This window comes from Bos grunniens, chromosome 19 (genome assembly GCF_055505025.1).
Source record: "Bos grunniens cultivar Pamir isolate PY7600 chromosome 19, Bosgru_T2T1.0, whole genome shotgun sequence".
Taxonomy (NCBI): Eukaryota; Metazoa; Chordata; class Mammalia; order Artiodactyla; family Bovidae; genus Bos; species Bos grunniens.
In genome coordinates, this window is record NC_141183.1 from 13247927 (window position 1) to 13275802 (window position 27876).

Sequence of the window (27876 nt, forward strand, 5' to 3'; positions counted from 1 at the left end):
TTTTTGTTTTTGCCCAAATCTTTATTTCTTTGTCCAAGAACCTCTGTGATGAGTATGAATAGGATAAGTAGCAAAGACTGTCAATGAAAACCAGTATCTTAGTTATTTCTAAAACACTTCAACCACAACTAAACCATCAGACCCACGCCCGCCCCACCACGACCGCCCTGAGATGTAGCAAGTGGCCATGTGGGCCATGGAACACCCAGGGACGTCTGCCCATCCTCAAACTGAGGGTACAGCGTCACTCAGATAACTCAAAAGTTACAGAACAAAGAGAGGCCCACGCTGGGCTTCCCTATCAGAGTTCACAGCATCCCATTCCGAGGCCAAAGCAACCAACCTCTGAAAAGCCAAACTGGGAGAAGCCAGAGGACAACCCGGACGGGAGGAGACAGCTTTTCCTGCACAGACTGAGGCTGCTGGTCCAACCTAGAGACAGTGTGTCCAAGCACTGCGACCCTAAGGTCACCCCGGTCTTCCACCCAGAGCCTGCCTTCATCCTTCCCAGATCTGCCTGAAGTCCTTTAGAAATAGGAACCACGATCCAGGCTCCTGTGGGGATGGAGGGCCCACCTCCCCACAACCTGTCGTCACGATCTAGAGGGGAGCACACCCCACGTCATCGTCTGCACGTGGAAGCTAGGCCCACAGTGCTGAGACATGCATATCATCACCCACCAGCAGGAGGGACTCCCGGCAGACCGAGGTGCAGACCCAAGGGTCCCAGCTTCCAGACCCTCACTAAAGCCTTACGGGCCTCACAAGGGCTCACCCCAGGGTCCAGAACCTCTGCCCCTCCCTGGAGCCCAATGGCTGCAGAGCTTGGGGAACCTGTGGGGTTGTGGTGGCCAAGGGTGCAGCTTTCTGTAACATAGGGGGCAAGTGTTCACACTGGGTGGGCGGAGGAGAAGGTGCTGCGGTTCCTCCCGGGTCAGGGTGGCCAGGAGAGTCCTGCCCCCACAGCCATTTCTGGGGCTCTCTCAAGGCAGGTGGAGCAGGATGACTAACTCTTCTCCCAGCAGGTACCCAAACCCAAGGCCAGATGCTTTGTAGGGCAGCCGTGAAACCTTGCCCAACCCTGGCAGAAGCCAACTGATGAACACGACCTTCCCCCTGGGCTGTGCTGCCTAGGCCTCCTCCACGGCTGGTCTATTTACCATTCCTGGCTCCCATGACCATTACTTTTACGTAAAAGGCATGGATGGCTCTGAGACGAGGAGGGGGTTGTAAAGACCTGAACTTGCACATACAGACCCTCAGCTGGACAGGAAGTCCCGGGTGAGCTGAGGATGGCCACACTGGGAGCACACTTCAGGCTTGTGTCAGGGACCCTGGCCGGTGATGGAGCAGAGCCCAGCCTGGCATGAACACAGCGTCAGGGTGACTCTCAGGGGCCGGCAGCATTGGGGTGCTCTGCACAGAGCTACCAGAATATCAGATGCTCACCTGCATCCAGAATCCAGCACTGTTAGCCCTCCCAGCCCCACTATTGCTGCCCCTGGAGCTGCCTGCTCCCAGAACCTTCTCAAGGTGTCATGATCACTGATTCTGCTTCCCCGAGCAGAGGCTGCTGGCCCCACTTGGCTTCATCTGCACTTAAGTTGGTCTCCAGTGGCCAGGGAATGACCCTCTGTCTGCTGACAAATAGGGACTCCACCCCGGGCACAGGACTCCTTCCTGAGAAAGGAGGGAGTGGCTGCCCTGCCAGCTCCCAAGCCCCACGTCAGCACAGTACAGTCAACACTGATCCTTGTGAGGGGAAGCTGGTCCCCTCTACTTACTCACAGTTGAAAAATGATCAAACGTTAGCAAATCAAAATTTGGGATGATTCATAAGGCACCTTGTTCAGTGGAAATGGTAGAAATGAGTTGAGCGGCGGGGGGGGGGTGCACGTCCAGCGTGGCTGCTTCCGGGCAGGGCTGCTGGGCGGGCCGCCTGAGGGGGCTACGTGAGCGTTGGGTCCGAGATGCCGTGGTCGGGGTTGCAGCTGAAGGCAATGGTGATGGCATAGCGGGTGCCCCAGTGGACCTTCTCCACCCGATGCAGGTTCTCAGACCCGGAGGTGAAGAAGGATACCCGACCTGGGAGAAGGGAGAACAAAGCATGACCTCGAGGTCACACGCATGGCCGGGCCTCAGAGGACCTGCGTTCAGGCCGACTCAGGGACACAAGGAACCTGCGGGCTGGAGAAACCACTGATGCAGGAAGTCAGGGCTTGGAGTCAAACCTGCAGGATGAAGGATGCCCCAGTCTGGCCACAGCCTCTCTGTGGGTCAGCCTAGAATTGCAGTGAGGCCCTGCCACCCACCTCAGGGGCCCCTACAAGCCATGTGACCTCCCCAGGCCCACCTGAGGATCTTATTTCTAATCACACAGGGAACAAAACCAAACCCTGGAGGGTGATGACAATGTTTTAACAGAGAATTAGGAAAAACAGGTCAAGGCAAACACCCAACACCTATAGCTCCCTCCCAGGGCAGGAGGGAGCTGCCTCCTCCTGCCAGGACAGGACACAGGAGAGGGCTTCTGAAGGTCCTGGAGTGGGCGGGTCCTCCAGCCATCTGTGCTCAGAGAACCCAGTGTCTATGTGCTCCAATATTTAACTGGCCTCACATATACCACTATAGTTTTTTTTTTTTTTTTAGGACAAATGGAGTTGACCCTAATGGAGTCATTAGGGAGGAGCCCTGGGATCCCACAGATGCCATGTTCCTACCACGTGGCCCAGCACCAAATGTTCCATGACGGGGACTTTCCTGGTGATCCAGAAATCCACCCTGCAATGCAGGGGACATGGGTTCAATCCCTGGTAAGGGAACTAAGATCCCACCTGAAACTAAGCCTGCAGGCCACAATGAAAGATCCCACACACCACTACTAAGACCACATGCAGCCAAATAAACAAACAAACTAATCAATTTTTAAAAATTTTCCATGACAACTTCATTTCCCTTCAAAGGTCACTGCCAGGAACTTGACCGCTAAATCTTTGAAAAGAGGAGAAAAGTCTACCCCAGAGTCCACTGTTTTCTGGTTGTAAACAAAAGAACTGTGCTCTGCCTGAAAATAGCAGAACAAAAGAAAACATGTAACATGCAGAAACCTCCGCACGGGGCCTGGGGACACCCGGAACTCAGACCCTCCTCTGGACCAGCCAGGCTGCCCCTGACCTGAAGGAAACACTCTTTCCCAGAGCAATCTGGAGTCACACCACTTCCTGAGGCCCAAGTTGTTAAAGGACATTTTGTCCTTGGTTTCTCCAGTTTCAATCACACCTGAGACATCAGACAAGCAGCCAGGCCAGTCTGCACAGTGGGCTCAATGGCCTCCTTGCCCATCCATGCCATCCGTGCACTCCCACCCCTGCACACACGGTTATCAAATATCGCTGACTTGCAGCAAGAGTAGGGGGTCTCTAGGGGCCCCCAGTGTTTCTGCACACTTTGCAAACAGAGGCACCAAAGAACAGAGAAGAAAAGACTGAGGAAAAGTCAATCTCCTCATGGCCTGTGGGACATCAGGAAACCATCCATCCCTCAGGTTGGACCTTTGGAGGGAAGAGAAGCTAATATCGGTACAGAAAAAGGTGATTTGAAGAAATAATGACCACTTTCCCTACTGTGATGAAAACTTTGACTTTTAACCCAATAAGCTTGTCAGGATAAATACTTCCAGTGGGATAAATACAAATTCACACTGAGGCACATCATAGTCAAACTGCTGAAACCAGAGACTAGAGAGCAGCTTGCAGGTGGAGAGCAAAGAGGCAGCTACTACAGGGAGGTGACAGTGGTGATGGCAACAAGGGAGCCAGAGGAAAAGGAAAATGGTTTTTTAAAAAAGAAAAAACCCACCAATCCAGAATTTCACCTCCAGTGAAAATATCCTTTAGAAAAAAGCTGAAATAAGAATATTTTCAGAAAATCGTCACCAGACCAGCACACCATGAAATGCTGAGGCAGAAGAGGAATGTACCTGTTGGAACCTGGATGCTCAGGAGGGAATGGAGGGGGCTGGAAAGTGAATAGATGGGAACACTGAAAACCCTTGGCATATTTCCCTGTTAATTTTCATAGGAGATAATCAATTGTAAACTCAGCATCCCAGGAAAGGCACAGTCAAGCACCCCAGATTCCACCTGTGAGTCCTACCTGCTCTTGGCTCCACTGTCTTGTTGGCCCCCTCCTCCATGAACACAAACCGCCCCCCACCGAAGTCGTCCAGGTAGTCGGAAAGGTACAGTAGTGACGTGTAGTCAAAGGAACCATAGGTCACCTGTGGGCAAAGCACGAGGGTACGTCACCACCTGCTTGTGGGAGGGCTTGGTTCTCAGGGAAGGACAGAACCCAGGCCTCACATTGCCCTCCCAATGGCAGAAAACCCTCTGCTGAGCACCAGCCTGCGTAGGTGACCAAGGCCCTGTCACCTTCTGGTGAATTCAGTACCGCACTGTCTGTGGAGCTGGACTTTCTACACAGACCTGGGCTCCCTCCACATTCCCCACCAAGACCCCATTTTTGGGGCTCCTTATCTGGTATCAGGGCACCAAACAAATATCAGAGTGGCTTAAACCCGAGAACAGCTCAGGGCAGTGCCCTTGAGTTGCTTCAGCAGTGAACCTCACATCCACTGAGCTGCACAGAACCTAAAAGAGACCGGGATGGGGGGTGTCCAGTAGCCTCACCCTCTCCTACCCACCCAGCTCAGATACTGCAAAGGAACCACCCCAAACTCATGTGAGCACAGTGGCCTGGGAAGGAGGAAGGTTCTGGCAGGTCGTGGGGATGGCAGAGGCTGGTGGGGCCTGAGCTGTTCTGAGTCGGAGGCTGGAGAGCTTCACAGCCAGGAGCAGATGCTTCACTCCTGGAGTCCCCTCATGGGAGAACACCTTTTTGCCACATCCATACATGAGCGACCCCTTGGCTATGACAACCACCCAGGTCCTGTACACCCTGTCACAAGACCTCCTAGCTCTAACATGTCTGAGGCCACCCTGCTCATCACTACTGACTTGCTTTCTCTGCCTGAAGAATATCTTCCTTATCTTTCTTCCTTCAAAGTGGATCAAGGAACCAGGCTACCTTCAGTGTTGTCTCTTCTAAACCCACCCTTCACACTATGCAGAGGGTTGCTCTTTCTTCACGCAGGGAAATTCTCCCAGACTCCATCCCAAACTCCCTTCCCCATTTGCTGCATGAACCTATCTGTCCTCAGCACATGATGTCTTTGCCCTGAACCCCATAGAACCTTGTTTTCCCCTCTGCAATGTCTATGATGATCTTACACTGAAGGTCTCAGCCCTGGTTCCCTAATGAAATAATGCATCTACAGAATGATTATTCAATGAGGCAATGGCTGCTAAACCTGTGAGGTGAGAGTGAACAGGAAGCTTGATCATAAATGGATGAGTCTGAACCCAGTGATCAATCGTAAGCCCATGGGAGCACCCGGGGTGATGCCCAAACTTCCAACCTGAGTCCCCTCGAACCCCCTGAGCTACACTGGCTCAGATGAGCCACTGGCCACATGCAGCTGCTTCACTTTAGCTTAATTAAATACTGGGTTCCTCAGTCTCACTAACCACAGGGAAGTGCTCCTTCCTCCGTCAAGCTCAGACAGTTGAGATTAAATAAACACACCAATGTCTGACCGAATCTCAGGCAGAAGCCCAATCTGCGAGCTTCTGCCCAAACCCTCGGCTTATTTTTCACTTTATTTCCTTTGTTCCGGCATCAAGCAATGCAGAGATTATCTGGGTCACCTGAGCACACTCGCAGCTGGGGTGACCGCCAACAGCCCTCAGACGTTTCTGTGGCCAACTCTCCCCTGGCGCCATGCTGGGCGTGCTGGCCGAGCAGGTCAGGGTGGGGCTGAGGGGCAGGCGGGAGAGGGCTTCAGTTGTGGCTGATGAAGACATTGATAGATTAGGTGTCACCGTGTCTAGGGAACAACAGGAGGTCAAAGAAGAGGAATCCACAGAATCCAAGAGAGTCTGGTCAAGAGATCTCTCCCCACAAAAAAAGGGGGGAAAGGGGGGCCTCCTGGGCAGGGGTGGGGGACGCATATCCAAGGGGAGACCACCCAACAGAAAGGCTGAATCAAGGCCGGGTCAGGTGACATTTGATGAAGCTCACGGATCAGGCAGAGACAGCTCTGCATCTGGGAACAAGTAGCAAAGGATGGTCCCCACCAGGCCCTTCCTGTTCCATAACATGCGTTTCACCATCTTCTCTCACCTCACCACACGAGAAACAAGTCTTATTTCCTTGACAGCATCACCAGAGAGGAAACATCTAAAACCCCAACTATGAGAACAGACAGCACCTCAGTGGACGGGCCCCAGCTGCATTCACCTTGTCCACGTGAGCATGCCAATACTCATCGTGAGCTGTCCGGGCCTCCGTGCTGTTGATGCGGGAGAAGAAGGTGGGCTTCGTCAGGTGCAGCGAAGACGCACTGATGCCAAACGCCTGGGCGATCGCCAGCTGGACCTTCTGCCGCACGTCCCTGCCAAGAGGACACACGTGTCACTCAGAGCAGCTGGAAGAGGATTCTCCACGGGTCCATGGGACCCATATCAAACCATACCACAAAAAGACATGAACTGGAGAAGGAGGAAAGGTGAGCAGATACACACATTGGTTCACACACATGTGACAGGGTATCATGTGCAAAACCAGAAACCTGAGTGCCATTTCTCTGCAGGACTCACCCCAGCACTCCCATGCCCCCACTACCTTCCCCACCTCTGACTCGGGCGTTCCTTCCCTCACCGGTACAATTGGAAGTCCTCTTCTGAGAAGATAGTTTGTATTTTATCCCCAAAGTATCTGTGAAAAGAATAAGGAGTATTAACAAATGAGACATTTTATTAATGTTTCCTTATTTCCTTTGGGTCTTCCCTAGTGGCTCAGATGGTAAAGAATCTGCCTGCCATGCAGGAAACTCAGGTTCAATCCCTGGGTTGGGAAGATCCCCCGGAGAAGAGAATGGCTACCCACTCCAGTATTCTTGGCCTGGAGAATTCAATGGACAGAGGAGCCTGGTTACGGTCCATGGGGTTGCAAAGAGTCAGACGTGACTGAGCGACTAACACGTTTCCTTTAAATTCAGTCTTTCCTACAGTTAACTAGCAAGTCCTTGAGAATCAGCTGGTCCTTCTTATCTTGCAGCTGCTCTTTCTACAATAACCGTGTGAGAAGAGGGTGGGGGGTGGGAGGGTAGTACCTTGCAGGTGAAACTGTTAGTTGCTCAATTATGTCCAATGCTTAGTGACCCCATGGACTGTAGCCCATCAGGCTCCTCTGTCCATGAGATTCTCCAGGCAAGAATACTGGAGTGAGTAGCCATTCCTTTCTCCTGGGGATCTTCCAGACCTAGGGATCGAACCCAGGTCTCCTGCATTGCAGGCAGATTCTTTATCATCTGAGCCACCAAGTGGGGTGACATTTATTAAGGTTGGGAGATCTCTTGCTTCTCCTGGCCCTCAGGAGGCAGCTCTTAGGAGCCTGGCCTGCCACTTACCTCTCCCTCCAACCCTATCTCTTGGCCCCTTCCCGACTAGACTGTTTCCTAAAGCAAGGTGAGTGAGTACCCAGCCCCTTGGAAAAGCTTAATCTCCCAGTCCTCACTTGGCCACAGCCTGATGGCAAATGTTGAGGTTTTCCCCAAGACTTGAAGCCCTTCTGATCCATACACACAAGCCTCACTCAGGTGTCCCCGGATAAAAAACGGGCAGACCCTCTCACCCCAGGTTCTCACCTGTACAGGTTTACAAAGTGCTTCCCAACAGATAAGGCCCCTGAGTGCAGGTCCAGGATGGATGCCTGGAAAAGATGTTGGCAGAGTAGCATGAGGGCTGCCTGGCAGATGACCAAGCTCTAAAAGCCATCAACGTTAAACACAAATTCCCAAGACGTATCCTTGCACACACAGGTCAGGGTGACAATGCACACAGGCTGGGTTTCAAGACATTTGGACAAAGGTGTGTGGGGTGCTGGTTCGTTTCTATAACAGGAGGCCCTGGAGTCATGCAGGTACACTCGCTCTCAGCCTGGCTCCTTTCACTGCGTATCACCTCCCTGTGACTAACTCACCTGGAGACGGACATGTGGGCGGCTCCTAGTTCAGGGCTGTTGCAAATAAGGCAGCTCTGACACTGGCGGACAATGTTTTTATCACGGGAGATGCTCTCATTCTCCTGGGTAAATGCCCAGGAGCAGAATTGCTGGGTCATCACTCATTAATGAACCACCAGTGTTTCTGACCCCTGCCCATCCAGCCTCCAGAAGGCCTTCTCTGTGTCTTAAAAGAGGGGAAGGGGCATGAGCACGGACCACCTCTATCCTGTTTGGGCGTCTTTTCTCACTGATGCGATGACCATCCCAGAGGGTTTGTTTGAACACAATCTGGGCTTAAAAAATGTTAACGGCCCTTAAAGATATTAAACCTGGATGATTCACTGCAACAGAACTTTTCACGTAAATGCTGAGCAGAGAGTAAAAGATGAGTCCACACACGAATAGGTTTTAATAAATATTCCCCTTGAACTGAATCAAAATAAAAGGAGAAGCTTAATTTTCAGAACTCAAAAGGAAAGAGTCTGCAGAATAAGAGTCATAGAGATAATGACTGAACTATCCAGAGGAGAGCAGATGTTCCCCTAGGACCCACACACTGGGTGAGAAGATCCCCACTGGGACCACGTGAGAACTCCAATGTAAGGTGCTCGCACAGATGGACTCTCAAGGCTACCCAGGAAGCGGATGAGTTACAGAGCTGCACTGGCCTGTCTGAGTTCCCTGTGGTTGCTGTAAATGGTAGGCTTAAAACAGCAGGGATTCATTGTCTCAAGGTCTGGAGGCCAGAAAGCTGAGATCAAGGTGTCAGCAGGGTCCCATTCCTTCCGAAGGCACCAGGGGAAAATCTTTCCTTGAATCTTTGGGCTTCTGGTGGCACCAGGGGTCCCTTGGTTTGTGGCATATCACTCCACTCTGCTCCATCTTCACATGGCCTCTTCTTCAGTCTCAAACCTCCCTCTGCCTTCCTCTTACAAGGACTCTTGTCACTGGATCTAGGGCTACCTTGATAATCCAGGATGATCTCATCTTGAGACCCTTAACTTAATGACATCTGCAAAATACCCTTTTCCTAGATAAGGTCCCATCACAGTTCTGGGTGGATGCATTTTTCAGGGGCCACTGCTGGACCCCCCACAGTCTCACTCAGTGGACAACAGTCCGTACACTGCATCTGTGAGGGCCTGAACATCCTATACCCTCATTTCCCCTTGGAGGGAGAGCAGAGCCAAAGGGGTAAGAAGAAAACTGAAGCAGGAACAACAGACAACTCACCCCTCCATCGGATCCTCCCAGGGACAACCCCTTCTCGGCTATGCTGTAGGGGAAGATCTTAAGTCAGAATTCAGTTAACAGCATCATCTATGATACTTCTAGACACACACCAATCACACAGCGAACACAATGTTAACGGATTGCTTAATGTTTATGACAGAATCACATGTTTAGACCAAAGGACTCGACTTTCAAGTTGAGTAAATGTTAGTATTCTGTCACCACCTCACTAACATCCTATCACACGGTTTGGGGACAAGTGGGCTTACTTTCCATCTTTAGTTCAGAGACCTGGTGCTGAGCTGAATGGGTTGCTCTGGGCTGGAAAGTCTCTCTCCTGTCATCACAGGCTGGGAGGCAGACTGTAATCACCAGCTCAGGAGGCAGAGGCCATGTGGTACTCTGGGCTGGACCTCACAGGACCACCCATGTCAGTGAAGACGCAGGGGCTTCTGGTCCTCTGACAGATGCTTCATGGCCACCCGGAAACTGATTAGGGGCTGGATCCAGCCCTCACACCAGTGACCACCCCCCTACCCAAGTGGCCCCTACAAGGTTATCTAGAAACAGGAGGAGAGTCTCCCTTTGGGACTCAGCTCAACACACAGACCAGACACTGCTCCACTAGGCACATGCCTGTGTCTGAACTCCATGTCGGAAAAGTCAAAGCACCAAGATCTGCTTCTAAAAGACAAGAAAGAATCCAATGCCAACTACTCGTAAGTAAGACCTCCTACCCGGTCATGAGTTATGGCGAGCTGGTGGGAGGACTGATCCCAATCAGTTTTGGAGAGGAGACTGAAATATTGTCTAGCAACTGCCTGGGGCCACTGGGTAAACCCGCTGTCTCTATACAAGTGTCCATTGGGCCCCTCAACGGCTGATGGGAGAGCATCCCCCCCACCTCCCCAATAGACCAAAACAGAGCATCCCCTCTCCACCTCCGCAGCTGTCCCTGGAGAGGGCCTGGGCCTCCAGAAGGTTCTATCAGCAACCACATCACTGAGGGCAATAGCCTTTCCTCCTGGAAATCAGAAAAGCCCATCTTGCCCTTGGAAGTATGCAGGGGAATTCTTAGGGAATTCTAAATGAATCTCTTGAAATCATCCTTTTAGTAGTAATTCTCTGCTCCCCGCCCCAGCCTCACCCTCCCACTTGTTCAGGACAGAAGCTCGGAGATGCGTGTACCTGCGAATCCTTCGGGCTTCGTCCCTGGTGATGACGGCATCGCTGATGCCCCGGCCACACTTCCTCGGGGAGCAGCCTAGAAAGAGTCAAGTCAGGATGACACACAGCCCCCACTGAACCCCGACACAGAGAAGCATGCCGTTGTCAAGGACTCATATGTGGGCCCCCCTTCTCAGGGACAACAGAATTTTGTGGGTTGGGGCCTTGCCTTTCACAGGATTAAGGGTCCAGGTTTGGAAATTACAGGCCACGTGGTCAGAGTGAATTTCAGATAAGCAATGGTGACTTTCCAGTACATGCACATCCCCTACATCAAATTTCACTGTGAAACTTCCCATACAAATTTCACTGTGTTCCTGGCAGCCCTGCCAGGCAGGCCACTCTGGAAGCACCAGGCACTCTGCCCAGAGGAGGCATCCACGACATTCTTGAACCTGACCACAGATCCAGACCTGTTGGCAAGTCCCTCCTGGATGACCAAAGCTGTGCCTGCAATTATAGCTGCTATCCTTTTGCAGAGCTGCTTTAAGGTGCTCCCCACCCACTCCCCCCTGCCTCCCTCTGTCCTACAGCCAGGACTGAGCTGCTTAGAGGGAGAAGGGTGGGGGAGCTTGGATGGGGATGGGGCCAGGGTTGGGGTGAAAGAGGCAAAGTGGGATCAGGGTCAGGGTGGACAGGATCAGGGCCAGGGCGGACACAGCCAGGGTCAGCATGACAGGCCCAGGGATAAAGTGGCCAGGGTCAGGGTGGACAGGGCCAGGGTCAGATGGATGGGCCCAGGATGAGGCAGAGCACCAGAGATGGATGAGCTCAGCAAGTGCCTTGTGTCTTGGTGCAAAGGGCAGGCTGGCTGTCTCGAGCTGGGTGGACCACAGGATATGTGGCTAATGGAACACTCTCAGGACACGCTAGGCTGGCTGACCTTTAGCTTTCATCCTCCTTCCCCTCTTCCTGCCTGGAACGTGCCTGGAGGTGTCCTGGGACCACATAAACCACACGCTGAGTGGGAGAGCTGGGGGCTCAGTGCAAAGGGCTCACAGGGAGCCAGGCTGACCTGGGGTGACTTTCTCTGGGTGGATAAACTTCTACTTGGGGGTCATTAGGGAAGGGGTGCCTCAGTTCCATGGAGCTAAATATAACCCTACTGATACAAGATCTGTGTTCTATTAAAACACAAAAATGCTTTTTGTAAGGGTTACTCCCTAAAGGTCGACGATAAAGGCAAAAACGACGATAACCAAACAGCAGCTTGGGGAGTGATATCATACAAAGAGATACACTTAAAGACAAAAGAATTATGAGAGGGGAAGAGACTGATAATAGGAGCGATTCACCAGGAAGATGCAGGGGCAACAGAAGCACCAAGTGACATCAGTTCAAACACGTGAGGCAGCCACCAGGCCCACCACTGAGGTGGAGACCCGCCTCGCAGCTCCCGATAACTGAACAAGGCAAGACGTCCAAGAAGACAGTTTGCCCAGAGGAGTGTAGACTAGGAGACAGTCAGAGCTTCACAACAACCATTCAAAAACAGACATTTTTTCAGGTACACATGCAACATTAACAAAAACATATTAGCCCAACAGGAAAGTTGGTTCTGTACCATACAGGTTATGGTCTCCAGCTACCAGGCAGTTAGAGAGAACTCAAGTTCCATCAATCTTGAAATCTTAAAATCCAGCAGGACACAGCACACTGAATATGAATGAGCGTTAAAGAGTATCATTTGGGCGAGAAAGTGAGTTGTGAGTGGTGGTGATGGCCGTGCATGTACACAAGTGCACAGGACACAAGCACACAGATGTGCCTCCCAGACACACAAGTCCGGTGCAGGCAGAGCCCCTGTCAGCTATGGGAGGAGACAAGGGTGAGAGGGGGGAGTCCAGAGACTTCGATGCTGTGTTTTTCTGGTAAAATATATATAAAACCCCAAATTTACCGTTTTAACCAGTTCAGGGACATTAACTGCGCTCACATTGTTGCGTGACCATCACCACCATCATCTCCCGAACTTTCTCACCTTCCCAACTGAAATCCCATCTCCATCTACACCAACTCCTCCTCTGCCGCATTCCAACTGTTTTTAATGTGGATAAATTATTAAAGGGGTAGGAGAAATAATGGCTCAGCGGTAAAGAATCCGCCTGCAATGCAATAGACACAGGTTCGATTACCGGGTAGGAAAGATCCCCTGGAGGAGGGCATGGCAACCCACTCCAGTATTCTTGCCTGGAGAATCCCATGGACAGAGGAGCCTGCCGGGCTACAGTGTACAGGGTCACAAAGAGCCGGACACAACTGAAGTGACTTAGCACGGGAAAAACATACTTTGTCAAAAGCTGGGACTTTACAGGAAAAAAGCTCACCAAGACAGAGAGAGCATGCCCACAACAGAACCTGTCCACTCCTGACCCCCGAGGGGAAAGGGAACCCCAGTTCCTCAGCATGTCCATTTCTGCCAAGGAGCCCACACACCTCCCTTCACTTTAACCCAACTTGTGCGCATCACAACAGTGCCCCTTGGTGGAAGGACTCAGCAATCTTTTTCTTGGTTCAAGTTCAAAGCGCTGCTCTGAATAGAAAAAATAAGTTCTGTCTCTAAGACCCGGTCACTCTGGCTAGGCTTTTAAAACTGCTGCCCTCCACAGAGCAGGCAGGTGCCAGGATGGGACAAACGCCATGGTGGGAAGGACCCTGGTATCACGTTTCCTGTTGCAACATTTTCTGATTTAACAATCCCCTAAGACAGAAAATGCCTCTTCTCAGTTCAACTTGTTCATTGATATCTTCCCAATTCTGTTACATCTTTCCAGGCAAACCACCTCGTCCACCAGATGGAATCCACACTGAGGTGGGGGGCACCTCAGTAAAATACTGGCCATAGCCTGGGCAGTGAAGCCTGGGCCTGCCCTTGCACTGGTGGGGCCTGAAACACTCACACTCCCCAGAACAGGTGTGAGCTAACCAACGTAGTGGGGGGGCAGTGGAGAGGAATGCCGCCTGTACCCCCAACCCCACATGACTTTAGACCTGATTCCCACCAATTCATCAAAGTAAAAACAGATGCATTTTGAACACACCAAATTCTATGTTAACATGCTGCTCTTTCCTGAATCACCTTGGCACTGCGTACCTTCAAACCTTCGGTGACTGTCATAGTCCTCAGAGCAGGGCACCTCGATGAACCTGCCTGGCAGGATCTCGCTGCGGTGAGCCAGGACCTCAGTGATGCCGTCATCACCCCCCAGGCTGCCCCAGAACAGGCAGGCGGCGAGCGCAGTGCAGGACCCCAGGACAACGACTCTTAACCACTTCTTGCGCACATCCCGAGGCGCCCGGACACTCTTGGTGCTGAGAACAGAAAACAGCTGTGGTCACCCGAAGGCAACTGCGTGTGCTGAAAACTCAGATCACAATGACCAGAGACCACACCCACACTTAGTTACAGCCTTAAAGGGGTCCCACACTGGTCATCATCAGAGCTACTCTCCATCAATCCAGAGGCACTTGCCAGCATACGAGGACATGGTGGGGAATGTGCCCCTCGCCCCATACGACCAGACAGGGCTCACTATGCCCCCGAGGACAAGACAAACTGCTAGTCGCGGTCCCTCCCAGCCTGGCCATGTCCATGGAGAACCATCTGGGAGATCCTGACAGAGCCTGTGACATCGATCACATTGCCTGCATCTGAAGATGACTGACACAACCCCATGCACTGGCCCTAGGGTGCACACTCACACACAACGTGAACTAAGGCAGTGAAAGTCGCTCAGTCGTGTCCATCTCTTCCAACCCCGTGGACTATACAGTCTGTGGAATTCTCCAGGCCAAAACACTGGAGTGAGTAGCCTTTTCCTTCTCCAGGGGATTTTCCCAACCCAGGGATCGAATGCGAGTCTCCCACATTGCAGGCGGATTCTTTACCAGCTGAGCTACCAGGGTGAACTAAGGTAAACACGAACCAAACTCATTTCACTGAAACCACCAGGCAGCCGGGAAAGGAATGCAAGAACCACAGAAATGATTCCACACTAAGACACTTTCTGTACCACCTGGGTTAACTGTTGGATTCACACTGTCTATGCAGAAGTTGCAGGCATGTCTCTGTGTGCATGTGTGTGTGTGCATGCACACGTATATCTATGTGTCTGGATGGTGTACACCCACTCATATGTGTGTCTGTGTACATGTGTATGTGTTTTCTCATATGTGTAACTGAACAGTCTTGTATTCTATTAACTGAGAAAAATGTGTAGGGCTTGAAGGATTGGCAGAAATGAGAAAAGCGATCCAGACATTGTTTCAGGAGGTGCACCTCATGTCTTCAAGTATATGATTAATTCCTGAAAACCAGGAAGTCTGCCTTCTATTTTTATATGTCCCTCCACATTTCAAAGTGCTATATATATGAAACACACACAGGCTTCCCTGCTGGCTCAGAGAGTAAAGAATCCACCTGCAATGGAGGAGATCAGGGTTTGATCCCTGGGTTGGGAAGATCCCCTGGAGAAGGGATGGCTACCCACTCCAGTGTTCTTGCCTGGAGAATTCCATGGACAGAAAAGCCTGGAGGGTACACTACCTGGGGTTGCAAAGAGTCGGACATGACTAAGCGACTAACACTTTCACACTTTTACTTTCTAACACACAAATTCCGATTAAATAAGTCTCAAGGTGGGCACAGCTGAGTCAGATCATATTGGGTGGATACATGGTCACTTTAAACAGGGAGCATAGATCCCCAGGTCACAAAGACCCCCATCCTCCACCTAGAATTGCTGTCTAGCCTCTAGCCCACCTGGTCTCCTCTAACTAGACAAGGGTGGGCCCCTAACTCCAATGGGGCCAGTATTTTCTTCCCCAATAGGGCAGGGAGACTGCCAGCCCATCTCAGCAGCAGGGGCTGAAATCCTACTGTGGGCACAAAGCTGTTGACACCTTCGCCTGGGACACCCCAGGTGCTGAGACAGAAAGGGACAGAGAGGGAGGTAGAGACAAGAGGGGAAAAAACAGCCTCCTGGTCCAGATTTGGAAGCTATACTTCCCTGAGTTGTCCTCAAAATAAGCACCCCTGTTCAGGGTAAGCTGGCCCAAATGCAGACTGAGAATCTTGCCGAAACATAAGTGGATTTGGAGCAAGGTCCATGGCCCATTGGGCAAGCACGACGAGAAGGTAATTTATCCTGAAGTGAATACACTCCGGCTCTGAAAGCTTTAGGCAGAATCCCCTCGAAGGCTACCTGATGAGATCATTTATTCATTCATCGGGTCCCCCAACGGAGAACCGTCACGTGCACAGCCCTGAGAAAAGCACACGGAGACCAGACGATGGGGACCTCTGAGTGCCAGTCCCCGTGCGTAGACTCGGCACAAAGCCTTAGGTACAAAGCCCTCGGTACACACTGGGGAGGAAGGAGGTCAAGGAAGGTTTCCCGACCCGCAGCTCCGCCCAACCCCTTCCTGCGCGGTCCGGGAGGGATTCTGCAGGCTACGCCCTCCGGACGACCACGCCCCTCTAGGCGCCCGATTCGCCCAACCACAAACCAGGCCCCTCGCGGCCAGGCCACACCCACACTGCAGTGCCTTTCCGGGAAAGGCCCTGCCTGCACCAGATCCACCTTTTTCTGACCGGGCCGTGCCCACAGCCACCCAACACCACGCCCCCGTTAGGCCCCGCCCCTCGGCCAGGCCCCGCCCATGCCACCATTCGCGCGCTCCCGGCGCTATCTGGTACCTGCTCTGGCGCCGACGCTCCGCTGCCCCGCTGCCCTCGGGGGCCTTGGGAGCACCCCTCCGCTGAGGTGCCATTAGCTACGCTGCCGCGAAGCTAGGCCGAATGCTGGAGCCGCCACAAGCCCGGGACGAGCGCTGCGAGAGGTAGCGCGAGGCCGGCGCGGCCGGGCACGCGAAGCGACACCCTCAGCCTTCAACCTCCGAGCTGGTGACCAGGCCTGAGCAATCGGAGGTCGAGCGCCGAGCGGGGCAGGGCGGGGACCGAGCGCGGGCCTGGCTTGCTCCCCGCGGCGCACCTGCCTTGGCCGTACCCCGCCTCCCCTGACCTCCGCGGAACCTGAGGAGCCTGCGAACCTTCTACAGAAGTGTGTCCTTGCCCCGTCGTGCGTGCTCTACCGGGGTCTCCAACTCCTCCTAGAGTCTCGAAGCCGTCTCCCCGCGGTGTCCAAGCCCTCCTCCCAGGGTCTCCGCACCCTTTCCTGTGGGATTTCCAACGCTCCTCTCCCTGGGCCCATGCCACACCTGAGGGCACTGGGTCCTGTTGGTGCTTAGTATCTGAGGCCTGCTGTTTAGTTTACAACATTCAGTTTCCCGTCCAGTGGGCAAGAAGTAAGATCTTAACCAGTCCTGTCAAGATACCTAAGATTCTGAATGAGTGGAATTAACAGTGAGGTTCATTCATAAAGATTAAGTGTGAAGAAGGTGAGTAATTTATTGATACGGGGCGGGGGGAGGGGGAGGGAATCTGGACTCATTGAACAAGAAAAGAGATCTGCCCAACAATCCCCAAACTGGGGAAATCAGATGCCATCGCCTGGCAACTTACCTAGAAGCCCAAGAGACTGGGACAATTGCAGATCTACGTACCGGGTTGTCTGATAGCAATAGTGGCAAGTCTGAAATAATTATATTTCTATAGACCTCGTGCAGGAGGGAATCAAAGTAAAGAACTACACACTTGCAAGAGGGAATACTGACTTCTCTGTCTCCTTTCCCTTTAGATTTTGCAGCAACTTACTTTGGTAAACAACTCTGAATGTGTCTGAATCAGGTAAGATGTCGGTGTTCATTCCTGCTGTAGGGCTATAGAAAAGTAAGAAGATTTCTCTCTAAACACAAGGAAGCACACCCAGGACTAATACAGACTTCTCAGCTCAAAAATTTTTCTTTTAACTCTATTCTCTGGAAAATACATTTGGGTTATAGCGGGGGCGGGGGGGAGGGTTGTTAGAGTTTTCTTTTTTATTATTTATTTTTTCAAAATGTAAAGCAACTCAGCTTTGAAACATTTCAGTTTTTCAAAATGCTTGGTCTTAAACTCATCCACTTCTCAGATGGCAATTTAAGTAATTGCCTTAAGAACTTTGTCATTGAGATTGTTTTGAATATAATTTATTTTTTTCAATCAAACTGATCGATTTCTATGTGCATTATATTATTTTCTCTGCTATATTATAAAGTCCCTAAGGTCAGGGATTTATGAATCCTTGCACAGAATGAGTAGTTTGAATTGTGGAGCTGAATATATGATCAATATACAGAGATTTTCTTTCCTTTTCCTGTCTAATTCTATGTGTTTTATGCTTCATCCAGATACCTCCTCTAGTTTAACATAAACTAGTCAGCACTGATAAACTTGTGACTTACTTGTTTTTAAATTATCAATGGCTTATTTTAAATCCTAGACAGTTTTCTCTGACCTAGGATAAATTTTTACAGTTTCTCCTTCCCTGCAACCAAGCTGACTCAAACTCTAAAAATGCAAATTATTTCTAATACTATTTAAAGTAGAATAAAATTGAGGATCAGTTTTCTACAGAAGCATCATATTGTGGGGCCTGAAAAATGTTTAAGAGATATTTGCCTGTTTTCACTGGCATAGTATATATTGGGTAAGACAGGCTTTAAAACAGGAAATTATTTTGCAATCATTTGTATTATTGTAGATTATAGCCATCTTATAAGGAAACCAGTGCTGTATGACAAGGGTCCTTGTATTTGAACTTGGAGACAGACATCTTGATATATTTAATGTTGGTGAAATGAGTTTCCTTCTAGTTCATATCAGAATTGAAACAGACATTGGAAGGATATAACTCTGAATTTCTTCACTAGGAAGAAGTGCCCAGAAAAGAGATTTTTTAGTTATATGACTTCTCAAAAAATAGTGAGATGTCAGGTTCCTCACCATTTAAGATGCGACTAGTTCATCTGGACCTGAAAGGAGCCCCGCCAAAGGTCTGCTACCTCTCAGAGGTAAGAGCTCCCTTTCTTCTCTAGAGAATCACTTTGCCTCGGGTTTGGTTATGAAGTTGTGAACAGTGTTCTGTACATACATTTTTGGAACTCAACCATGGGTTCTGAGTTGCGGCGTGGTGGCAGCAGCATAGATCTTGAATTTCCCCCATATCCCCTCACAAAGCAGATAGCAACCAGGATGGCAAAAGGAAAAACAGAAAAGACAAAACCCCACAACCTCTGTTGTGAACCAAATCGCGTCTCCTAAAAAGATATGTTTAAATCCTAACCCAGCGGACCTGTTAATGTGACCTGTGATTTAAAGATAGGGTCTTTGCAGATGTCTCTGACATTAGATGAGGTCATATGGGAACAGGGTGAGCTCTAATCCAATAAGTGGTGTTTGTATAAGGAGAGGGGACAATAGACACAGAGGGAAGAGGACATGAGAACAGAGGCAGAGACTAGAATTGATGCATCTGCATGCCCAGGAGGGTAAAGGATGCCAGAAACTCGCAGAATCTGGAAGAGACAGGGAGGATGCCCCTTACAGCCTGGGAGGGAGCACGGCCCTGCTGACACCTAGATTTTGGGCTTCATCCTCCCAAGCTGTGAGAGAACACATTCTTACTATTTCAAGCTCCCCGGTTTGTGATGACTTGTTATGGCAGCCACAGGAAAAGCATGTACTCTAAAACAAATGTAAGTTATCAGGATTTTCCTGTGAATGCCAAAATGCAAGGGGCGGGGCCAAACCACGGACAGACAGCTCAACACTCCTGTGGGGTTAGCAGCTGGGCAGGGGATGGTAGAGGAAAGGTAAAAAAGAATTTAGGATCTTGCCTGGTGGTTCAGTGGCTAAGACTCCAAGTCCCCAATGTGGGGGGCCCAAGTGCGATCCCCAGTCAGGAAACTAGATCCCACATGATGCAAATGAGAGTCTGCATGCCACAACGAAGATCAAAGATCCCACGTGCCGCAACTAAGACCTAGTGCAGCCAAATAAATACAAATAAATATTAAAAAAAAAAATAGAATTCAGATGACTCCAAGACCAGGGAATCCACAAAATAGCCCAACAAGTAAAGGTAAGTCAGAAACTGGATGAGATGTCACTGGCTCCAGATTGAGAATGAGTGCTCAAGACCTCAAGGCATTCCAAAATACTTTCCAGAAACTTCTTCCAGAAGGACAGAACCCCACACTCAGAATGCAATGTTGGGAAAAGACTCCATCTTGAACTGGGGAGTAACATTGAGGTAAAGGAGAGAGAAGTTTCAAATACTGGAGAAACAGGATTCAGAGGGAGTGAAGACTGAGTGCTATGGAAGTAGCTGCACAAAGTCCGTAACTGCTAATCCTTTATGTAACAGCTGCAGAGGGAGCCCTGGGCTGGCCCAGCTCCATCCCAAACGTAAGAACCTGCTCTCCAAATACAAGAAAACAAATCTCATTGTAAAATGAGCAATAGGAAAGGAGTGTGGTTGTGCCATGTGAAAAAACATTGCCAGAAAATAGAGGACCATGATTTGAGTAACAGTGAATGCACACCAGCACCATGTGACCACAAAGCAGATGGCACAGTTCTGTAATATTTCAAAACAAGATCAGAGATACTAAGAAGCTATGGAAGAACAGCATGAGTTAGAAATAGAAACGCCCAGTCCCACATGCTGCAACTAATGACCCGGCGTGCTGTAGTGAACATCGAAGATCCCCCATACTGCTCTTAGAACCCACGGTAGCCAAATAAATATTTTAAAAAGCACAGAAAGCCATAGCCAGACAAAAGTAGATTGTGAAAAGATTGCCTCCAGACTCAGGAATGAATTATAAGAAAAAAAAATCAGAAATAGAGACTAAACTAGAAAAAGGACAAAAGTGAATAGACACCATGGGAACCAGTGTTGAGAAAGCAACGGCAGAAAAGAAAAAAAAGTCAAACGTGAAGAGATAAAAGCACTGTGACAAATGGATAGGTGTGAGAGACAGGCAAAGAAGACCCAGTTTGTGTGTAGCTGGAGCCCCCTGCTGTTGCTAACGGACAGAGTCAGGTTCAGACAACACTTTCTTATTCATTTCATTACCTGCTGCTGCTAACAGACAGTCAGGTTCAGACCACCATTTCTTATTCCCCCTGTTTCCGAGGATTTGCTGGGTGGCTCCCTCAGGCTGAGCTTAGCAGCCTGTCAGCCACCCAGGGCACCGAAGATCCCTACCAGCCCCAACAGAAATGCTAAAGAGGCCACCCAATGGTCAGATGGCTAAAGGCTGCAAGGAAAACCAGGAGCAAAAATGCTGCGGAAAATATGGAAATGCTATAACCGTTATGTTTCATTTGTGCAAGTGACTGACCTGGGTTAGTTTGACTCCCTTCCACAATCAGCCTCCTCTTATAATTTGCAGTCAATTGTCAATGACCCACTTTATAAATGATCTTAGCTAATTCCTGGTCCGAAGCTGATTTCCTTCTATCCAGCATGCTTAATAATGTTCCCATGTTCCTGGGGAAAGAAAGCTTTGACAGCAACATCAGCGAGAGTGCTACAAATTGTATAAAACTTGTAGTGGCCCTTGTCTGGAGGTGGATTTATATTCTAAATAGTTACAGGAGCCCTCACCCCTGCCTGTGATGCCAGGCTAAAAGAAAATCTCAGTGCTGTGTACAGTAGATACAGCCCTAAAAGTCCTGGAGGATAGGAGTCCATGTTCTTGAGATAAAGGTGGAAAAAAGAAGTGGGAGAGAACCAGGGCAGGGACCCCGTAAGCACAGAGGGACAACCTCTTTCCTCCTTCATCTACCTCCTCTAGGCTTCTTCCAGGTGCCCACCACTAGCCCTCCAGAGCCTATAGGCTCCCATCGCCCCAGGCCACCCCTTCCCTGTGTTCTAGGAGGCCCCCATGCTGCAAGTCTCATCCAGATGAGGTGCCATCTGACCCTGCTTGCCCAACCGTCCCTCCCCAGCTAAGCCACTAGGCAGCTGCTATTCTATAGCAAGCAGAAACCCTGCCCCTTGTGTCAAGTGAACACGTCACTACATTTGTGTTTAGTTGGCATAACACAGAGTACACATTTCAGGTGGAAAGTTTCCAGGAGAATTATCAGTCCAAAGATCAGCTATAATGCATGTCCATCAGCTAAAAGAATGAGTCTGTGACCTGCATGTGTGTTGTTTTCCATTCAAATAGTCATGTTTTCATGACGTTTCTGTCTCCTTCCCAGATTTTCCCCCTGTTCCGTGCCCTGGGTGCAAATGGCATCCTCATTGAGTATGAAGACATGTTTCCCTACGAGGGCCACCTGAGGCTGCTGAGGGCCAAGCATGCGTACAGGTATCTGAGGTGCCAAGCAGGGCAATGCCTCTGTAGAGAAGATGGGATGTGCAGGGCAGCAACCTGGAGGGGAGGGGGGGCAGGAATCATAAAAATAAAGCACGTTCACTGAAGAGAATTTGGAAACGTTTAAAAGAATATAAGCATCCATATAGTCAAAGCTATGGATTTTCCAGTAGTCATGTACAGATGTGAGAGCTGGACCATGAGGAAGGCTGCGTGCCAAAGAACTGATGTTTTTGAACTGTGGTGTTGGAGAAGACTCTTGAGAATCCCTTGGACTGCAAAGAGATCAAACCAGTCAATTGTAAAGGAAATCAACTCTGAATACTCATTGGAAGGACTGAAGCTGAAGCTCCAATACTTTTGCCACCTGATGTGAAGAGCTGATACGTTGGAAAAGGCCCTGATGCTGGGAAAGATTGAGGACAGGAGGAGAAGTGAGCAACAGAGGACGAGGTGATTGGAAGACATCACTGACTCAACGGACAAGAGTTTGAGCAAGCTCTAGGAGATAGTGATGGTCAGGGAAGCCTAGCGTGCTGCAGTCCATGGGGTCACAAAGAATCAGACATGACTTAGAAACTGAGAAACAACAACCACAAATGATCCCCCAGAAGGAAGCGCTGTGATTTGTTTCAGTCTTGTCTGTGGATATGAAATGCATGGAGGACACTTTGACAGGTGTCCATGCAGAAGAAGGAGGGAGGGTCTTTAAGGCCCCAAGTGGGATCTTTATCAGAAAAGTGAGGATTAAAGGGGAAAGGATCAGAATCATGGAGAAGGCAATGGCACCCCACTCCAGTACTCTTGCCTGGAAAATCCCATGGACGGAGGAGCCTGGTGGGCCACAGTCCATGGGGTTGCTAAGAGTCGGACATGACTGAGTGACTTCACTTTCACTTTTCTCTTTCATGCATTGGAGAAGGAAATGGCAACCCACTCCAGTGTTCTTGCCTGGAGAATCCCAGGGACGGGAGAGCCTGGTGGACTGCCGTCTATGGGATCGCACAGAGTCGGACACAACTGAAGCAACTTAGCAGCAGCAGCAGCAGCAGATCAGAATCAGGAAAGTCAGATAGCATGGTCATGGGCATACCGCATTTGGCTTTAAAATTATGGGTATCCATGTAAATCAACAACAAATAGCCCAAAAGAAAATTGGACAAAGAACATTTTGATCCCCTCAAAAGAAAGAAGTATATGGTAATAATAAAACAATGAAATGCCATTTTGGCTACCAAATTGGAGAAGCTTTTAAAACAAAATGATAGTCCTCTGTGTCCACAAGGGTGAGCAAAAACTACCCTCCTGCTGGTGGGCTGTAGAGCAGCCTAACCGTTCTGGAGGGTGGCTTGGCTCTGTGTGACAGAACTCCCAACATGTGCCTATGAGTGGGAAGCAGGAAAGGCGTGATCCAGAGCATTAATGTGGTGATGGCAGAGGTGTGTGTGTTTCTTTGTACAACGAATGTGTTCTGTTCCTTTGTTTTTAAACGTGAAAAAGGTACCAGGGTTCCAGTGAAGCTTGAAAAAGGTATATTTAAAGATAGAACCTTATGTCATCAGTTCATTTGTAAAACTGATTAACTTTAGAGATGGTTCAAACACAGAAATTGAGATGAATTCATAAATGACACCTCAGAGTAGAGTGGTCCGGGGCCCTTCCTGGATGGCATCCTCAGTAGTCTCAGTAGCAGGACGATGACCTGAACGAACACTCAGGCGTGCTGACAGTGACTTCCTTCCAAGGGTTTTGTCCATTTGTAGATGGATAAACAAATGCATGTGTGCTCAGTCATGCCTGACTCCTTGTAATCCCATGGACTATAATCTGCTAGGCTCCTCTGTCCATGGAAGTTTTCCAGGCAAGAATACTGGAGTGGGTTGCAATTTCCTACTCCAGGGGATCTTCCCAACCTGGGGACCGAATCCACGTCTCTTGAATCTTCTGCATTGGTAGGCAGATTCTTTACCACTGAGCCACCTGGAAAGCGCTAATAGATGCGGTTACTAACCCCCTCAGATGAGTCACTCCACCTAGTCTTGGTACTCTATTAAAGGGGTCACCAGCCTTTTCTATAAAGGGCCAGACAGTAGATATTTCAGTCTGTACAGCCCATCTCATCTCTGTTACAACTGTTTGTGGGGCAAAAGCAGCCACAGGTGATAATAATGAGTGGGCATGGCTATGACCCAATAAAACCCTATTTGTGGACACTGAAGGATGAATTCCATACAATTTTTGTTCTTTTGTTATTCAGTTGTGTCCGACTCTTTGCCACCCATGGACTGTAGCCCTCCAGGCTCTCCAGTCCATGGGGTTTCCCAGGCAAGAATACTGGGGTGGGTTGCCATTTCCAGGAGGTCTTCCCAAGCCAGGGATCGAACCCATGTCTCCTGCACTGGCAGGTGGATTCTTTACCGCTGAGCCATCAGGGAAGCCCTCCCATATAGTTTTTGCAGGTCACAAAATGTTATTCTTCTCTTGATTGTTCTCAACAATTTTTAAATGTTGAAACCATTCTTAGGTCATGGGCTGTACAGAAACAAGCGGTGAATTTACCCTCAGGCCCTGTCTTCCCACCTTTGTTCTAGACTATGATTCCTTGTGTGGCCCAGTTTAGCTTCTTATAGAGTTTGAGTCAGAATAGCTGGTCAGAAGTAAACTGTTACTTGATGACATAACAGAGCATCGTTTTCCTGAACTGTAGCATGGAAGCCTTCTCTGAAAGCTTAAGAATACCTGTTGGGCTTTTCAGAGTTAGTGACCCTACTAGTTTCCTCAGTAGAGTCCCCCAGGAACCTGACAAGCGGGGATTGGGAGCCTAAATGGAAGCCGGCCTGCACCTCTTAGGGTGGTCTTTGTCTCTCTAGCCCTTCAGAAATCAAAGAGATCCTGCATCTGGCCACACTGAATGAGCTGGAGGTCATTCCCTTGGTGCAGACATTTGGGCACATGGAGGTAAGTGGGAGGAAGGGAAGTTAACTTGCACCCAGCTGTGGGGTTCAGGGGTGCACGGGCAGGGCTAGCCACCTGCAGGGAACAGCTCAGCGCTGCACAGAGAGGCTCTGTGAACAGCTGAGGAGCTGTTGTCTGATAAATCCAACATCCAGGCCCTCTCAACGTGAGTTTCCATAGACTGGTTTTTCCTTTGAGTGTCCATCTCACTTGCCAGTTATTTGCACGTCTCAATTTTTGGTTGACAACTGGACATTTCAGATCATATGTTACAGCGAATCTGACTTTTTCCCCATGGGTAGTTGTAAATTGTCTGGATTTAATCTGTCTCCCCAGATGTGTGTGGCCACAAATGCCTCTGTTGGGTTTTTATTCTTGTTTTTATTTTTTGCTCTTAGGGGGTCACTCTTCTGTCTTGACAGCTGGTGATTCCACGCAGGTTGGGCAGTAGTTGTGCCCAAGCCCGTAAGGCTCCACGTTATGCCCCAGGGGCTAGGGGTGCCACACTTAAGAGCTCAGCCAGTGCTCAGTCTGCTGTGGCTCCTGCTTTCCACCCAGCCCTCTCAGGCCCGTGTGTGTGTGTGTGGCCCCAGCCAGCTGGTGTGAAGGAGAACATGTGTCACCTCTGTGGTCCTGTGAGGACCGCAGAATTCAGAACAGTTTGCCACTCTTACTGACAGGTCTCCAAGGACTGGGTTTACCCACATCCAGCCGCTGGTGGGCACAGGGGGTGGGGCCCTGGGCAGAAGCTGCAGAATCTCTGTTTTTACCCAAAGTTGTGACGGTCTTTCATGAACAAACATTTCTCAGTTTGTCATTCACCTTTGGTTGGTTTCTGAAGGCCTGAAATTGTTTTTGACAAATGGTTCCACTTTGTACTTGTGTGTGTGTGTGTGTGTGTGTGTGATGGGCAGGGCAATGGGGAGTGGGTAGTTTGCCAGCCTCTTCACTTGAGCAAGAAGTCCACCCACATGTAATTCTGCTGTGAAGGGAGACTGTCTTGTCCACTTTCTCACTCAGCCTAGTTAGAGGTGGAAGGGAGAAGGGCTGTTGACCAAGCAGCCTGGTTGCTCAGAGCCCTGGCTCCCGTGCCCAGGGCAGTCCCGCTGGCCCCCCTGGGAACTCTAATAGACACGAGGCTGGCAGGGTGCAGGGGCAGGAGCCCAGCTGTGGGGAGCTCGGGCATAAGCTTCTCCCCAGGGTTGCCAGCTTTCCTATTGTCTCCCTGCAGTTCGTGCTGAAGCACGAGGCTCTCGCTCACCTCCGGGAAGTGGCACGTTTCCCCAACACCCTGAACCCCCACAAAGAGGAGTCCCTGGCACTGGTCACAGCCATGATCGACCAGGTGATGGAGCTGCACCCGGGCGCCCGGTGGTTCCACGTCGGCTGCGACGAGGTGGGTGCCTCCCCTTGCCAGCAGGCAACTCCCCTAAGTCTGCAGCAGCCCCTTCTCTTCACCTCAAGGTCACCTGCTCCCACCTCGTGGGGTCTTCTCTTAAATAGAAAAGTAGCTCCAGGAATAAAGAAAGGCTGGCTGAGGAGATGTGCCCCAGTGAGGGCTGTGGTCCCAGCTGACAAGTGATCTCCCATGGGCAAACCTGCTGAGCCAAGCAGGGTGCAGTGGGGTGCAGGCACCCACGGGACAGCAGAGCAGCCCCTAGTTACTGCACGTTCATGTCCTTGGGGCCAAGGTGGCCATGAGATTGAGCCGGTTACTTTTCTCCATGTGAAGCAGTGCAGTTTCAGACAGTGGGAGAAGGGAAATACCACTTTAGGGTCATGGAGCACTGGCTGGAAAGGCAGTTCCCAGGGGTGCCCCACCTTGTCCTCAAGAAACACAGGATCTTAGGAAGATTATGAGCCACCGAGCAGTGACCCAAAGACCTCTGCTTGTCTGAGCTCAGGCATCTGAGCTAGGACAGTGGTTTGTGGACATTTTATTCCAGAGTTTGATCCTCTTCTTCAAAAAAACCTTTTTAAAAAAAAAAATACATGTAATATAGAATTTACCACCGAAAGCGATTGAAAGTGAACAGTCCGGTAACTTTTTAGTCATTCTCAGTGTTGTGCAGCCCTCATCCCCGCCTAGTGCAGGGCCTCTCATCTCCCCACCCACCCCCCGCCCTCTACCTCTGCATCCATCTCTCCTTTGCATCTCTGCATTGTCCCCCCGCCCCAGCACCCCGTAAGTGAAATGCTGCTCCATGCATGGGCTTCTCTCCCTGGGCACCTTCTCCAGCTTCATTCATCTACATGGCAGCTGAGTGATATTCCAGCGTGTGGACAGGCCACGCTCTGTTTATCCATCTTGTGTTGCTGGACATCTGGTCATTTTTACCTTCTGGCTCTTGTGGTGCTCCTGTGCCCAGGCTCAAGGGAGTCTTTGAGCTGAGTTTGGGTGTTGGTGAAGAGGCAGGGGCGCCCTTCACCGCCCCCTCCTCATGGGCAGCTTCCCCGAGATTCTCCCAGGCCACAGCATGAACCTTTGGGTGAGGATGAGTGGTCCCGGGGCCAACCCACCCGTGTCTCCTCCTAGGTCTACTACCTTGGAGAGGGTGAGACCTCAAGACAGTGGTTGCAGCAGGAGCCCAACAGCAAAGCAAAGCTGTGTCTGTCCCACATGGAGGCGGTGGCCAGCCACATGCGGGCCCGGTACCCCACTACAACGCCCCTGATGTGGGATGACATGCTGCGGGACATCCCCGAGGACCAGCTCTCAGGTCGGCAGGGCGTGGCCCTGGCGGGCGGGGGGTGGTAGTGGTGATGGTGCAGGTCATGCTCAGCAGTGGGGCTTCCTGGTGCCACGAGGAGTGGAAGCCAAGTGCTCCGAGCCCCCAGCTGCTCAGGAGAAACCTAGACCCTGTTGTAGAGCTGCATTGAAGCTTCTAGTTCCAGACCATCCCGTTATTCGGACCACTTTCATGTGTTTCTCATATGACAGTGCCATTTCCCTAAAAGGTCTTGCAGGAGTGTGGTTGTGAGAGACCTGACCTGGAGGGTAGCATGAGGCCCTGGGGGTGGCACCGACCGTCGGGAGCAGGGGATAGGTTCGGAGCAGGGGCT

The 27876-nt window shown here is 50.5% G+C and overlaps 2 protein-coding genes across 7 annotated transcripts in view; one reads left to right on the forward strand and one right to left on the reverse strand.

The window, feature by feature from the left end:
* OGFOD3 (2-oxoglutarate and iron dependent oxygenase domain containing 3) lies at positions 1-16476 on the reverse strand. Its single transcript, XM_086356781.1, has 9 exons — positions 16283-16476; positions 13679-13896; positions 10546-10621; positions 9358-9400; positions 7766-7830; positions 6778-6834; positions 6358-6511; positions 4156-4279; positions 1-2085 (listed from the first exon to the last, which is right to left on the reverse strand). The coding sequence occupies exons 1-9, from the start codon at positions 16354-16356 to the stop codon at positions 1949-1951; spliced, it is 948 nt and encodes a 315-aa protein (XP_086212907.1). The 5' UTR covers positions 16357-16476; the 3' UTR covers positions 1-1948.
* HEXD (hexosaminidase D) overlaps positions 16231-27876 on the forward strand; it is a 15952-nt gene continuing 4306 nt past the window's right edge. For 2 of the 6 annotated variants that reach the window (XM_086356773.1, XM_086356774.1), the window contains exons 1-7: positions 16231-16983; positions 17283-17332; positions 18397-18537; positions 21743-21852; positions 24729-24816; positions 26045-26209; positions 27350-27533. In XM_086356773.1, coding sequence (XP_086212899.1) covers positions 18454-18537; positions 21743-21852; positions 24729-24816; positions 26045-26209; positions 27350-27533 — 631 coding nt within the window. In that variant the 5' untranslated portion in view covers positions 16231-16983; positions 17283-17332; positions 18397-18453. Of the gene's footprint in view, positions 16984-17282; positions 17333-18396; positions 18538-21742; positions 21853-22028; positions 22312-24728; positions 24817-26044; positions 26210-27349; positions 27534-27876 lie in introns of those variants that run through there. The other 4 variants (XM_086356777.1, XM_086356778.1, XM_086356776.1 and 1 more) reach the window with 3 other exon arrangements.

What these genes read in the sequence shown, in the direction of transcription:
- OGFOD3 (XM_086356781.1), bottom strand. Translation starts at nt 16,356, where the DNA reads ATGGCACCTCAGCGGAGGGGTGCTCCCAAGGCCCCCGAGGGCAGCGGG. An exon ending in GAAGCCCGAAGGATTCGCAG is followed by an intron (nt 9,401 to 10,545) that starts GTACACGCATCT and finishes CTTCCCCTACAG; the next exon opens with CATAGCCGAGAAGGGGTTGT. An exon ending in TGGGAGGATCCGATGGAGGG is followed by an intron (nt 7,831 to 9,357) that starts GTGAGTTGTCTG and finishes CATCTTTTCCAG; the next exon opens with GCATCCATCCTGGACCTGCA.